The sequence below is a fragment of the Poecilia mexicana genome, unplaced genomic scaffold, assembly GCF_051168715.1.
Source record: "Poecilia mexicana isolate PSO_F unplaced genomic scaffold, ASM5116871v1 scaffold_7, whole genome shotgun sequence".
Classification (NCBI taxonomy): Eukaryota; Metazoa; Chordata; class Actinopteri; order Cyprinodontiformes; family Poeciliidae; genus Poecilia; species Poecilia mexicana.
The window spans coordinates 7144718-7156977 of record NW_028263376.1 but is presented as its reverse complement, the minus strand read 5'-3'; the positions used below and the strand labels follow the sequence as shown (position 1 = coordinate 7156977).

Genomic DNA, 12260 nt, shown 5'->3' with positions numbered 1-12260 from the left:
TTTGTTCTGCTGGATATGCTCAGCATGTTGTATTTGGCAGAAGATTTCACATTTCACATGTTGTTGACTTCAGAACAAAACTTTCTTTAGGATAAAGCTACAGAAAACAGTCTTGGTAAACAGCAGTCCGAAGTCTGAAATGTGTGTGTGAACCAACAGGAAACCTGTGAGAATGGAACCGTCTCTCAGCATTTCACTTTGTACTGAAGTCAATTTAGTGCCGGAGGGTACAGAGATGTTCTGGAAAAGCACTGTATTTTTGAGTAAAAATGGAATGAAGCATGATTGGTAATGTTGTGGCTTTACATGGGACAATATCAGTATGTACCTAAGCATAATCTCCAAAGAAATGGTAATGCATGAGTAAAAAAACAGATTACTACTTCAATAAAAGCATTAAAAATGAATAAATGCAGATTTACAAATGCATATTTTTAACTAGCTTTTAAAAGACCAAAAATATAACAAACAAATAGAAGAGACTTCCAGAGTCTGGGGGCCACAATCTCCTTTTGTTTTCATCCTAGTAGGTGGAACCATAAATAACAGCTGCACCACTTATGTCTAGGGGATGAATAATTATCAAATGACAGGTTTTATTCTGAGAAGTGTGGGATGGTTCCTGGTAATTTGAACAAAACTTCAACACAAGCACACCGACGCCCAGAAGCAAAGTGCATATGCAAGAACTCAGAGAATGTCTTTATCGTGAAAATAGATGGCATGAGGAGATAAAGCCTGACTGCCTTTGTAGTTAACATAATGAAGCTTAATATGATTTGTTTCAGGAGGAACAAGCCATGTAAAAACTTTATTTTTTTTTTTTACTATTCCTATCCTGGTACATTTTTTACTAAAGACTCGAAATGACAAAACACCCAACAAGATTAGGCTGCTTCTAAACTGAGTCTAAAAGTTCAAAGTGGAGCAGCATTTATTCATAATCCTTCCAGTGCAGAATGGCCAACAAAAAGCAGCTTTGCGGTTGATCCGTTCAGAAAAAGCAGGACTAAAATGTAAAGGTGAACTCACTGTAGTTATAAACAGACATCATGGCCCCGGGGTGTCAGCAGTCGCTCATGGAGGAATGGATGAGTGAATGGTTGAATTGTTCTCTAAGAATTGATATATCCACAAATATAAACTGTAATTAGCTCTTACATGGGAACACAAAATGGAACTGAAGTGCTAGATGTGGGGGGAAAAAAAATTATGCTGATGGGCTTTTTTCAGCAACTTCTCCACCTTCATAATAAGGAAAATCTACCAGAATTGAATTTGAAATGATAAACACGACTAGTATCCAGCTAAATGAACATTAACAGAGTTTTTGCCATATTTATGAGGCAAGTCTAATGGAGCTCCACACTAATGGACGAGTTTAAGAAAAAATTACATGGGCCTGACACATGCAATATAATAAGTGAAGACAGTAAAGTGGAACAGATGCCATAACTAACTCATACCTTCACAATTTGATGCTCGTGTTCTTCATCTGATGCTAGGTATAAGTCAATAGTTCAGGAAGCTTACAGACAGAATCCTAAAAATCAGGATACAGATTTTTAGGATGTAGATGTTAGGATGTTAAAGCAGACACGCATCTAAAATGTGCAGGACCAAAGTCGAGGACTGCTGACCGAAAACAAAGCAGAATATTTCCCTGGATGGCTGAAAGATTATCATTGTTCACAAAAGCTGCCAGTTAACAAAAACTAGAATTAAGAAAATATTTTTGTTAACTGAAATAATAAAAAAAGAGTCTTTGCACAAAAAGGGAAACTAACAAACTGTAATGAGCATTCACCAAATAAAAAAATATTACTTAATTTATATAAAAAATGTTTAGTTTTGTGTCCCATTAGTATGAAGTCTGGTGTCTCTTGCGGTTTTGCTTGTTCTACTGCGTTATGCCAGCAGATGGCAGGTATGTAAGTGAAGTCGTCTTTCTTGGTCTGTCAGCAGCTAGCCTCGTGTCAGGAAGAGTCGGGAAAAAGCACCAAAATCCAGTGTGGAATTACAGTGAATATAACTGCGTTTAGGAGAAAAGTAGTTATATGGTTATAAAAGCAGGAGTCTTATAGTGGAACCAGATCAAATTTGTGGTAAATTACAACTTTCATTACAAAAAAGAAACTAACTGAAACAGCGTTGAAAAGATGTTTGCCAATTACTTTAGAATCACATATTTACTCATTGCATTGTTACATTTGTTGCCTTTGTTTTGTCTATCTTCTGCTCAGCTTTTGATACTGATCTATATTAATGTATCCATGTTACTCATTATATCAAGAATCCATTTGCATTTAATAATTACATTACTTTTGATTATCACTATTATCTTGTTATTCTACATGATGTTCCTTTGATATTTTAATTCCACAATTCAAATTCGAAACAGCATAATTTATGGCTGAAGTGAAACTTGTTCATTGTAACAGTGTTCAGAAAATTAGGTTCATTTCCTGACAATGAGGTGAGGAATGTCTGTGAGATGAGGAACAATCGTTTCTAGGAGTTTATATAGTCAATAAACTCCTATTGAGTTTATTGCAAAAACACCCACCTTACATGTTTGGACAAGCCATACACAGTTCATTTAAGCAAGATGATTTCCTTTGTTGGAAATGCGCCGACATGCACATTTTGTAAATCTCTGTTCTTATTGTTGGCAAGTAAGAGGCCCAAAGCTTGTAATTTATGTCTCGACTGTTCTTTGTAACAAACACCTTTCTAACACGATTAGAAACTAAAACTAAGGATTTTCAAAAAGCAAAAATAAAGCTAATCCAAACCACAAAACAAAACTGTGGTTGGCTGTTCTAACCTTCTATAAAAAGTTCACCTCACGTTCTGATCAGAGGAAATTAGATGTGAAACATTTGGGTAGAAATCCCTCAGTTCCCTTTAAGCACTGAAATATTAACTGACAGCACCGACGCCTCCCGATAAACATGATTATCAGTGGCAGACGGTCACGCTTCACGCTTTGTTAGTTACCATTACCAGAACATGAGGAAATGACACGGTGAGCTGCTGAAGTGCTCCAACTGCCTCAAAGTGGATTTACGGGCCAGATGATGAAACGAGAGGAGACTAGAGAGTTTCAACGTACTCTGTCTTGATGAAGGCGTACTTGTTGATCGTCTCGATGACGTCTTTGAAAAGGATCTTGGAGGTCAGGGTGTAACCATGGTGTACGATGGGCTCTCCATCCTGGCCGTCCCAGCAATCGACTGCGGGAAAATGACAGCACAGATACACTGAGCAGAAGAGCTTATGATAGAGTAAGAGGGATTTATGCAAATAATACCATTATTTGTATATATAAGACTGTTTTCTTCCTAAGCTGACAAAACATGAGTGAAAGAAGGCGTCTGATTGTGACAAGTCTCCAAAGGGACGAAAACAACAAGAGGAGAAAAAGGATCAAAGCGTCTGAGAACCACTGGCTGATTTTAGTTTTGGTGAAGTCAAGACATCATAACCCAAAACCTTTTTATCTTCAGGTAATCCGTTAACCACAGAGTTGTTTTTTATTTGCTCCTGCAAACCTGGTCAGCTGACATGTGAAAAACTGCTCCTCTTCGCTTGATTGGTCAGTACTGAAAGTAAGATCCTTTAGCTGCTTTAATTGAGAAGTTAAAGTTAAGATCTTGTTTGCCAAGTTCTGAATGACTCTAGGTTGGTTGAAGACAACTGCAGTTATCAGACCTGCAGCTTACTTCCATCATCATAATACCTTTGTAAGTGAAAGGATGAATTATTGGCAGATCATCTAAATCAGGGGTGTCAAACTCAATTTCACCGAGGGCCACTTCAGCATATTGGCCACACTCAACGGGCCACATTGACGGTACAAATCAGGAGTGCATCCCTGCTAAAACACCCCAGACAAAAGGTTGACTTCCCTCATTCAGTTCTGTAGAGGCTTATAATGAGTCAATGGTCCAGGTGAGTTAGAGAAAGAATGCATCTAAAGTTGCAGATGGTAACTCTGGAAAATTAGACTTGGGCACCCCTAGCATTAATGTATAAAAATACAATGTTAAAAATAATTTAAACACCTCATATAGTTAAATAACTGATTTAATGTATTGACGTTTTAAATATTACATTTGAGTTTCCATGGATGTAAAATTACTGCTCAGTTTAAAAATTACAATATTTTTAAACTGAGCAGTTTAACATCTGTCCGTTTCGGAGAAGCGAAACCACGCAAATAAATAAATAAATAAAATCCTGGTAAAAGGGCACACTGGACCGCACAGGATAAAACACTCACAGAGTTCAGTTGATCTGTTTGGATCAGACAGATCCAACTGACTGATGAATTAGTGCAGATTTTTCTGCAGATGGGAACCAGGAGGAAGTTGTTCAGACCCCAGCGGGTGAAGTGATGCTAATTTAAGTAAATTCGCTGAATTTAATTTATTAAAAGTTATTGGGGCCTCAGTCAGTGGTTTTTGTCACTACGAGAAAAATGTAGATGCATTTATCGGTTTAATTTGTGATGGGATCTGGATTCACGGTGAATATTAACTAAACCGCATAAAATGCGACTAAATAGCCGATGTTAATATGATTGCAATTTCACGGATAAAAATAGTATATGATCGATTTTTTATGTTGTCGGTTAAGATAACGGATAACAAAAAAAGTCTAGCGCGACCTGCTGCCCTGACACCAACTCACACATCTTCATTCACAGTCTTACTTGTAAATCGATTTTTCTTTTCTTGGAAGTTTTGATGTTAGCTTGTTGATGTCTCAGTTTTATTCGCTGGGAAAATCAATAAGCAGCTTGAGGTGACTCTGCTGCTCTCTAGTGGCGAGAAGCCGTAATGTTGCCTGGTAACAATCGGAATGCATTGTGGGATATGTAGTTTGTAGTCAATTCGTGCTCAAAACCTATTTTAAGTCAATCATCGGCCTATAAAATGCTGAGGCGGGCCACATAAAATGACATGGCGGGCCACATGTGGCCCGCGGGCCTTGAGTTTGACACATGTGATCTAAATGAACAGACTATTACTCTGGCAACGAAAAGATAATGTTATGGAAAAGAAAGAATGTGCTGGGTTTCTTTAGTTACAACTAAAGCCATTTGATTGACTTGCAATTTAAACCCACTGAGTTTAAATTAGATTTCATTTAAATATAATTTCAGTAGGACTTAAAAGCCTGTTTTCAGTAGAGCTGCGTCAAATGTAGTACCTCAAATATCAGGTGAAATTTGGTGAAGACATTCGGTGGAAATGTTCATAGTTGACATTTTTGAGCATGGGAATGGTTCCACACTTAAAATAAAGGAGCTTTTAGGCCTGGGAGGTAACAAAACGTGCAGCTTTCATGTAACGTTTTACTATTCAGAAAAAAAATATTGAGATTTGTTTTATTGCCAATTTACTCTTAGAATTTAGTTTCTTCTTGTTCAAGTTCTCAATTTAGCATTTTCCACCAATCTGAACAATGATTACAAAGCAATTTCCTCATTGGAGACAGAGACGCCTAATGATTTCCATTTGGATTAAATATTAAACATGTAGATGAGATAAAATGTCACTTTGCAGAGACACTCCATTAGTTCCAATCAAACTGTTTCACATAAAACGAGTCAACATGGCCTCCATCAGTGCATCAATATACATTTAGAGGACCACACTGCAATGTTTAGAAGCATAAGGGTTGCTTTGCTTCCCCATCACAAAATAAAACATTTCTTAATCTGAAACATAAGCTATAAATGGCTTTATGCTCAAAGTTTCTCTATTTTCTTCATGATTTTTAACCTGGATGAAACAGATTGGTTTTAACAGGTAACGGTGCACACGCACTGCCTCAAACAGAGAAAACGTTGAAAGATGCAGAAACTATTCAATGTTTTATTAAAACCTGGGAGAGGAGAACCATCGTCTTCCAGCAGAGGGAGCTGCTAAAAACAAACCTGAGAGTATTTATATGAACAGCTTCTCTAACTTTAACTTTGAGTGGGACTGAGTGTTGGTACATACAGATGTAAAGTGGGTGGGGGTTCAATTATAGATCTGCCTTCAACATGCTACAAAGACAAATTAAGCTCCAAATGCTCACTAGACACAACACTCTTTGTTCTTCTAGTCCAACGCATTTGGAAGACAACAACAAGGAACATTCCCACACACCACACTTCCACTGAATGGAGGCAGACTGTGGGGGAGATAAATGCTAAATACTCTGCATGTATACTGCAGTATTTGAGTCTAACAATCACAAGCACTCTGGCAACATAATGTTTGCAGATTAATTATCTGCTTTACTGAAACACAGCTCTCATATTACAGCAAGTCTGTAGCCATAACATTCTAGATTTTGTTGATGCAATAAAACTCACATCATTATTCCATAACAAACGTCAAAGGAAAAAAAAAGCAAAACATTTTAACTGGATAATTTAGAATGAAAATGTGGGTTAATGACAATCTGAAATAGTATCCCTTTTCCAGCCAAACAGACCCATAACCAGAAGCAAATCTTCTCTCCTGCTTGCTGCAGAAATAAGAAATTATTATTATTACTGTTATGACAGTCACCTTCCACACAGCGACAGCCTGCCTGCAGCACCCAGGCGTACATATCCACCCTGGACTGGGACATCAGCTGGTCTCCCATCAGGTAGGTGTTGTGCGATGAGGCGATGAAGTAGTTGCACAGCGGCTGGGTCATGTCCTGGTTCACATTGTAGTGCTCTGGGTTGAAGATGTCCCCAGCTGGACTGCGCATGTAGTTTGTAAAACCTACAACAAAATCAAATTGTTTCGACTGAACTCTGTTTGTAAATGTTGGAAAGTTCTACTGGCAGGTGCACAAATTATTATCATGGACTCTAACGTCACTTTTCAATATTTCCAAGGTGAACTTTTAATAGCTGTCACAGATACTGTCCTACAGTTTTATAGTTCATAATAAAGTTTATTTATCAAATTATTTAACAACAGACCAATAACCAGTGCTGTAAAAACAGAGCCAATGTGAGTTTCCAAAGCCAGAGGACCACATCTTATCTCTTAAAACATCTTTTCTGTCTGGTTTCTGAAATTCTGCATGTGATCTCGGTGTAATGTTGATTTCGGGCTAATATTTAAAGGCTGCACCAGCATTTAAATGACGTAAAAATCCTGACCAGCCTTCCCAGTCCCATCATCTGAAGAAAGCAGCTGTGAATAGAGTTCAGTAAGACGATGCCCTCTACCCACTAATCTTTATTCATTTAACACAGAAGGGAAATATTATAGATAATTTTACTTACTTACCTATGAACTTTTTCATTAACATGAAGGAATTACTGACTTAAAACAGTGAGATATGTTGTTGAAAAGTTACTTGTAAGTTAGTTTTGTCTTATTTCAAGTATGTATGAAACTACTATATAAACTTAAATTAGAACCAAACCTAAACCAAAACGACTACATGTAAAATTCATGTATATTTACCATCAATTCCCAAAACGCCCTGCTTTTGATTTTCAGAGCACGGCTCAAACTTGTTGATGATCTCCAAGCAGTGGTCCTTGGTCACCTTTGTCATCTGCAAAATGAGGAAACACCATCTCTAAAAGATCTATTATACTTTTGTTTCCCAAAAAAGTAGACCGTTTTTTCAAGAATAAATGAAGTTGTCTAAGGTGCTTCCATGTCATTGTTCTATCCATCCTGACTGGTGAACAAAAACAGTCAGCCTGGTGCCTGAGAGCTGCTGTTTGAAGCTGGTGATCATTAAAGAGGAGTGGCAGCACACACTCATGTGTCACTTTGTCAGTGTTAAAACTGAGCCAAAGTGCTATACAAAGACAATAACACAATAAAATAAATGGACAAAAAGAAAATAAAACTAAAACATTGCAACAGAAAAGTTGCAGTATTGGGCCTCAACTAAACACCAACGAATAAAAATAAGTTTTGAGAAGCAATTTAGACTTAATGACCATCAATGTGGTTCCATCACAAACAACATTCATTCTATCATAAAGCTCTCAGTAATCTAGTGGAAATGAGCCCATGCCCATTATTACTACAATCTGCATCAAAGAACTGCCAACTTTAACTTTTGATGATGGCACTCAACTAAATGTAATGTTCATTACTAGTTTCTCAGTTGGTGACTGTGTTTTTTTATGACTTTTTGTTTTTGTGTTTTTATGACAAAAGGCACTTTGAACTGCCTTTTTGCTGAAATATGCTATACAAATAAACTTGATTGATTGAATGGTTAATTGATTTAGCCCCTGAAGTGCTGAGAGCTTTCTGAATTTAGAAAGAAAGTGACCCGTGTGGTAACAGATAAGACTGATAAAGATGCTGGTTGTTCAGAGCGACTTTTCCAAGCATATTCAGTGGATGGAAAAGGTCCCACAGAGAAAACTGCAGCTTTGAGAGGATGGTCAAGCAAAAATACTTTGAAGAATTTGGTGTTGGGACGTTACTTGGTGCTGGTCCACAAGGTTTTCTTAAGTCCACAGTCAACACAGCCATCTAGCTGGATAATTTAGAGTTATCTATGCTTCCTTCTGCTGACAAACAATATGCAGATGCTGATTTCATTTTCCAGCAGCACTTGGTACCAGCCCACAGTGCTAAAGCTACCAACAGCTGCTTCAGTGATCATGGTGTTCCTGTACTTGATTGGCCAGCAGGCTGGCCTGATATGAGCCCCACAGAGAGCAGTCGTCAGGCTGTTGTCAAGAGGAAGATGAGAGACCCCAGACCCAACAAGGCAGATGAAGGCAACAGATCAAAGCAATCTGGTCTTCCTGAGTACCTACGCTGATCCACAGGCTGATCACTTCTCCGCCACGCCACACTGATGCAATAATTCATGCAAAAGGAGTATTTAGTGCATTTAAAATGTAAAGGCGCTGTGAAATATATATCCCTTTGTGTGTGATGACTCTATACAATACACCAGCTTCACTTTCTGAAATGACTTCCAAGACAGTCAGATTTTCTCTGATGTCCATGTACATAACTCATTATGCCTTTGTGCACTCATTTACAGCTACTGTCCATCAATGTTGTAAGAAATTAGCAAACTTTTCATAACCACAATGAAAGCACATGTTTACCTTTTGCTCAGTCTCCAGGAAGCGAGTGATGTCATCTGTGTCCAGGTGGTCTTTGTGGTTGCTGTAGGTGAGCATAAGCAGGTACAGATCCCTGCGGGTCGACATCATCTTGTAGAAGGAGCAGAACTCCTCGAACCCCAAAGTTCCCTGTTTGTCATCTGTGTCTGCCTCCTAGAGCAATCATACAGAGATGTTGTTATCCCACCAGATTAACATCCCAGCTAACGTTTTATCTGCATAGATCTAGAACACAGCATGGCATTTCTGAAAAAGCACCTGGAGAGATGAGTGTGGGCTGCAGAGTACCTCCATTTAGTGTTTCTTTTTCATGTTTAACATTAGGTGGCCCCCTTCACTCCACTCTCTTAATCCACCTCTCTTCCTGTGTGGGAATCTATTCAATTTGATGCTGAGGAGAATTGACCACTGTCAGGTTATTTTGGTAAGACTCAAAAAGGAGGTTTTATCCACTTATCCTATCTGTTCCCTGTCTTGATATAGGTAGCTTTCTTAGGTATTTTTGGACTATAATCATAAGCAACACATTATTCTACACTACTGTTCATGTGATCCTGCCCATAAAGGGTCCATATGCCAAACCGCACTGGAGGCAGCCACATACTGGACACTGCTGACGTCTGTGCCAGCTGGAGTTTGGCCTCTGCGTAGCACTGAGTGGTTAAAAAAAGAACAACACTGATCCAAGAGCAGCAGATACTATGTGTAGTCTGTCATGGCTAACTCCTGTAGACCCTGAGCAGGATTGTGAAGGAGTTTCATTAGCTGAGGGCTTTAGTTGTAGCTTACATAAAATGTATAGATCATACAACAATTTTGAAGAAGATACTCCAAAAATGGTCTTTACATACTTTTCCTGGTGGGCGAAAACCTTCCAACAAGACACAAAATTTCTTTTACATAGGAACGGAGAGACTGGACAACAGTACTGCTGAGATATTTGGACAGCTTGGAGCACATCGCACATAGATGCTGCTAAGTTGTGACAGTCCAATAACAAAGTGACAAGCACAGTCCAAGTAGATATTTTCCAAGAGTTAACAGAGATGCTGCACTCTCGCTTTGTTCTGTACTGGAATACGGGCAAAAAGCAGTCAGAAGTTACACTAAAAGGGATGAAAGGCATAAAAATGTGTTCATTTGCATACATATTTACAATTATTGTCACTCAGAACACATCGTGAAGCCAGCAGGATAACAAAGCAGTGGAAGCGCAGCTGGGGAACACCCACAAAGCTTCTGAGCCTTTTTTGCTTCCACCATGTTTTATGCATGAACTTAAGTGCTAAGAAGGCTTGTTCTTTGGGAGAGTTGACAGAGGTAATAATTCACCACTTAGCAGAGCTGCTGCTGCCTCTGCCTACAAAGTTTAACTGTCCCTTGTACATCTAAGCTCTGGTTGTTAAGTTCTGCAATACCACGTTTCAATTGGTCACTACAACAGGCCAGGCAACAAGGAAAATCATCATGGTCACCCAGGTGATGAAATGGCTCCAATATCCTTTTTTTTTTGTTAGTCAGTAATTAGTTACTTATCACGGAGCAGGAAGTGAAAGTCTCTTAGGTTTTGAGTTTTATAGAATACACTCAATACAGACCCGGTTCTACTGGTATCAAGTGGCTCCGGTACCACAGAACTTTGTTATCACAACATTCCTACAGTTTAAAATCCTTCAGTCTCCAGATAAAGTGGCAAACTGACCAGTTTCCTCCACCAGTAATAAGCAGAGCAGCACCTTTCTTGCACACCTATTCCTGAGCAGAGTGCTCCTCCACATGTTCCTTCCTTACAGCGTATGTGTGCAGTACGCCTTTTAAAAACGGGGATAATACTCTGCACAATATGGCCTCTTAAAAACTGCCTGTTCATGTAAATTCAGCAGGGGTTTTCCAAGATTCCCACTGTTTCAGCTGAAATAGTCACACTACTTGCAACTGAAGCAGAATTTAAGAAAACCTGAACTAGGAATAGCTGACTTTTACTCACCAGGCCTCCATCAGTCAGAATCGTACATTTTACCAATAACATCATTATTGCTGTAAAATACAATTATATTTTAGCAGCATAAAGAATTGTAGTTGCTTTTGTGTTTTAAATAAAATGTACATAAATTTTACTTCTTTGTTTTAAAGGTCCAGTGTTATGCTTCCTTGAACAAGCTAAATGGGTCTGTGCCCTACAAAACATGTTCATTACTTTTAATACACAATATCATTCTCAGACATTTGAGATTTCACCAGATCAGTTCTGCCTGTCTTGAGCTCATTTAGGAACGCGCCGTTTTAGGGCTATGTCACGACTATGTAAATAAGTTACTGTTGGTCTCGCACTCCTAACTCAGTGTTTACATTAGCACCTCAGACGTGTGAAAAAGGCTACAAACACATGAACAGTGGCACAAACACACATCTTTGACCCTGAAGCAGAAGAAGAAGAGCATCCTGAATAACCATCAACCCACAACCACTGAAGGATTAAATGCTGTGGCTCTGAAACACATTTATATCGTTATTAATTCAGAGTCTGAGGATTCTGCTTCAATGTGCTGTGATGTGAAGTTCAGCAGCTGACATCAGCACAATAATTCAGCACACAAAATGTTTTTTTTTCCCCACAAGTGCAACCTTTTTTAAAATATACATTTGCGAGGTTAGTGGAGAAGCACTTCTCTCAACATGCAAAAAAACCCAAACAAAACAAAAATTCAGTGTTGGCAATGTCCGAGCGTTCGACATGTTTTCACAAACACTGCATCTTCTCCATGTAGACCATCACTTTCAGTTTACTATAATTTTGACAGTAAATACACAGATATTAGCAGATATTATGAGTAATGTAACATGAGACACGGGACTAGCAGAGGCTATCATTCAGCGTTAGCTTGTGCTAAATGTCAAATCATGTTAGTGCCCAACAACAATACGAGTCACAGAAGACGTGCTTCCATCAAAATCATCTGCAGAATCGTGAAGAACAGTAGGAACACAACCTTCCTTCAGTTCAAGTATTTTGGTAAATCCTGCTGTGTAATGCTAGTCGTTTTTAAAGGATTCCTTCCTAAACTACAACTTTCTTTGGCCACTGAAAGCAAAAATAAAATAAAGCCACAAAGCTCTGTTTTCTGTGACTGGGAGAAAATGG

The 12260-nt window shown here is 38.5% G+C and overlaps 1 protein-coding gene across 2 annotated transcripts in view; it reads right to left on the bottom strand.

The window, feature by feature from the left end:
- The window catches only part of plch2a (phospholipase C, eta 2a), a 38699-nt gene that overhangs the window by 24585 nt on the left and 1854 nt on the right, over nucleotides 1-12260 (bottom strand). For both annotated transcript variants that reach the window (XM_088006959.1, XM_088006960.1), the window contains exons 2-5: nucleotides 9101-9271; nucleotides 7473-7566; nucleotides 6573-6776; nucleotides 3116-3236 (exon numbers count right to left, since the gene is read on the bottom strand). In XM_088006959.1, the coding sequence (XP_087863085.1) occupies nucleotides 3116-3236; nucleotides 6573-6776; nucleotides 7473-7566; nucleotides 9101-9271 (590 nt within the window). The remainder of the gene's footprint in view (nucleotides 1-3115; nucleotides 3237-6572; nucleotides 6777-7472; nucleotides 7567-9100; nucleotides 9272-12260) is intronic.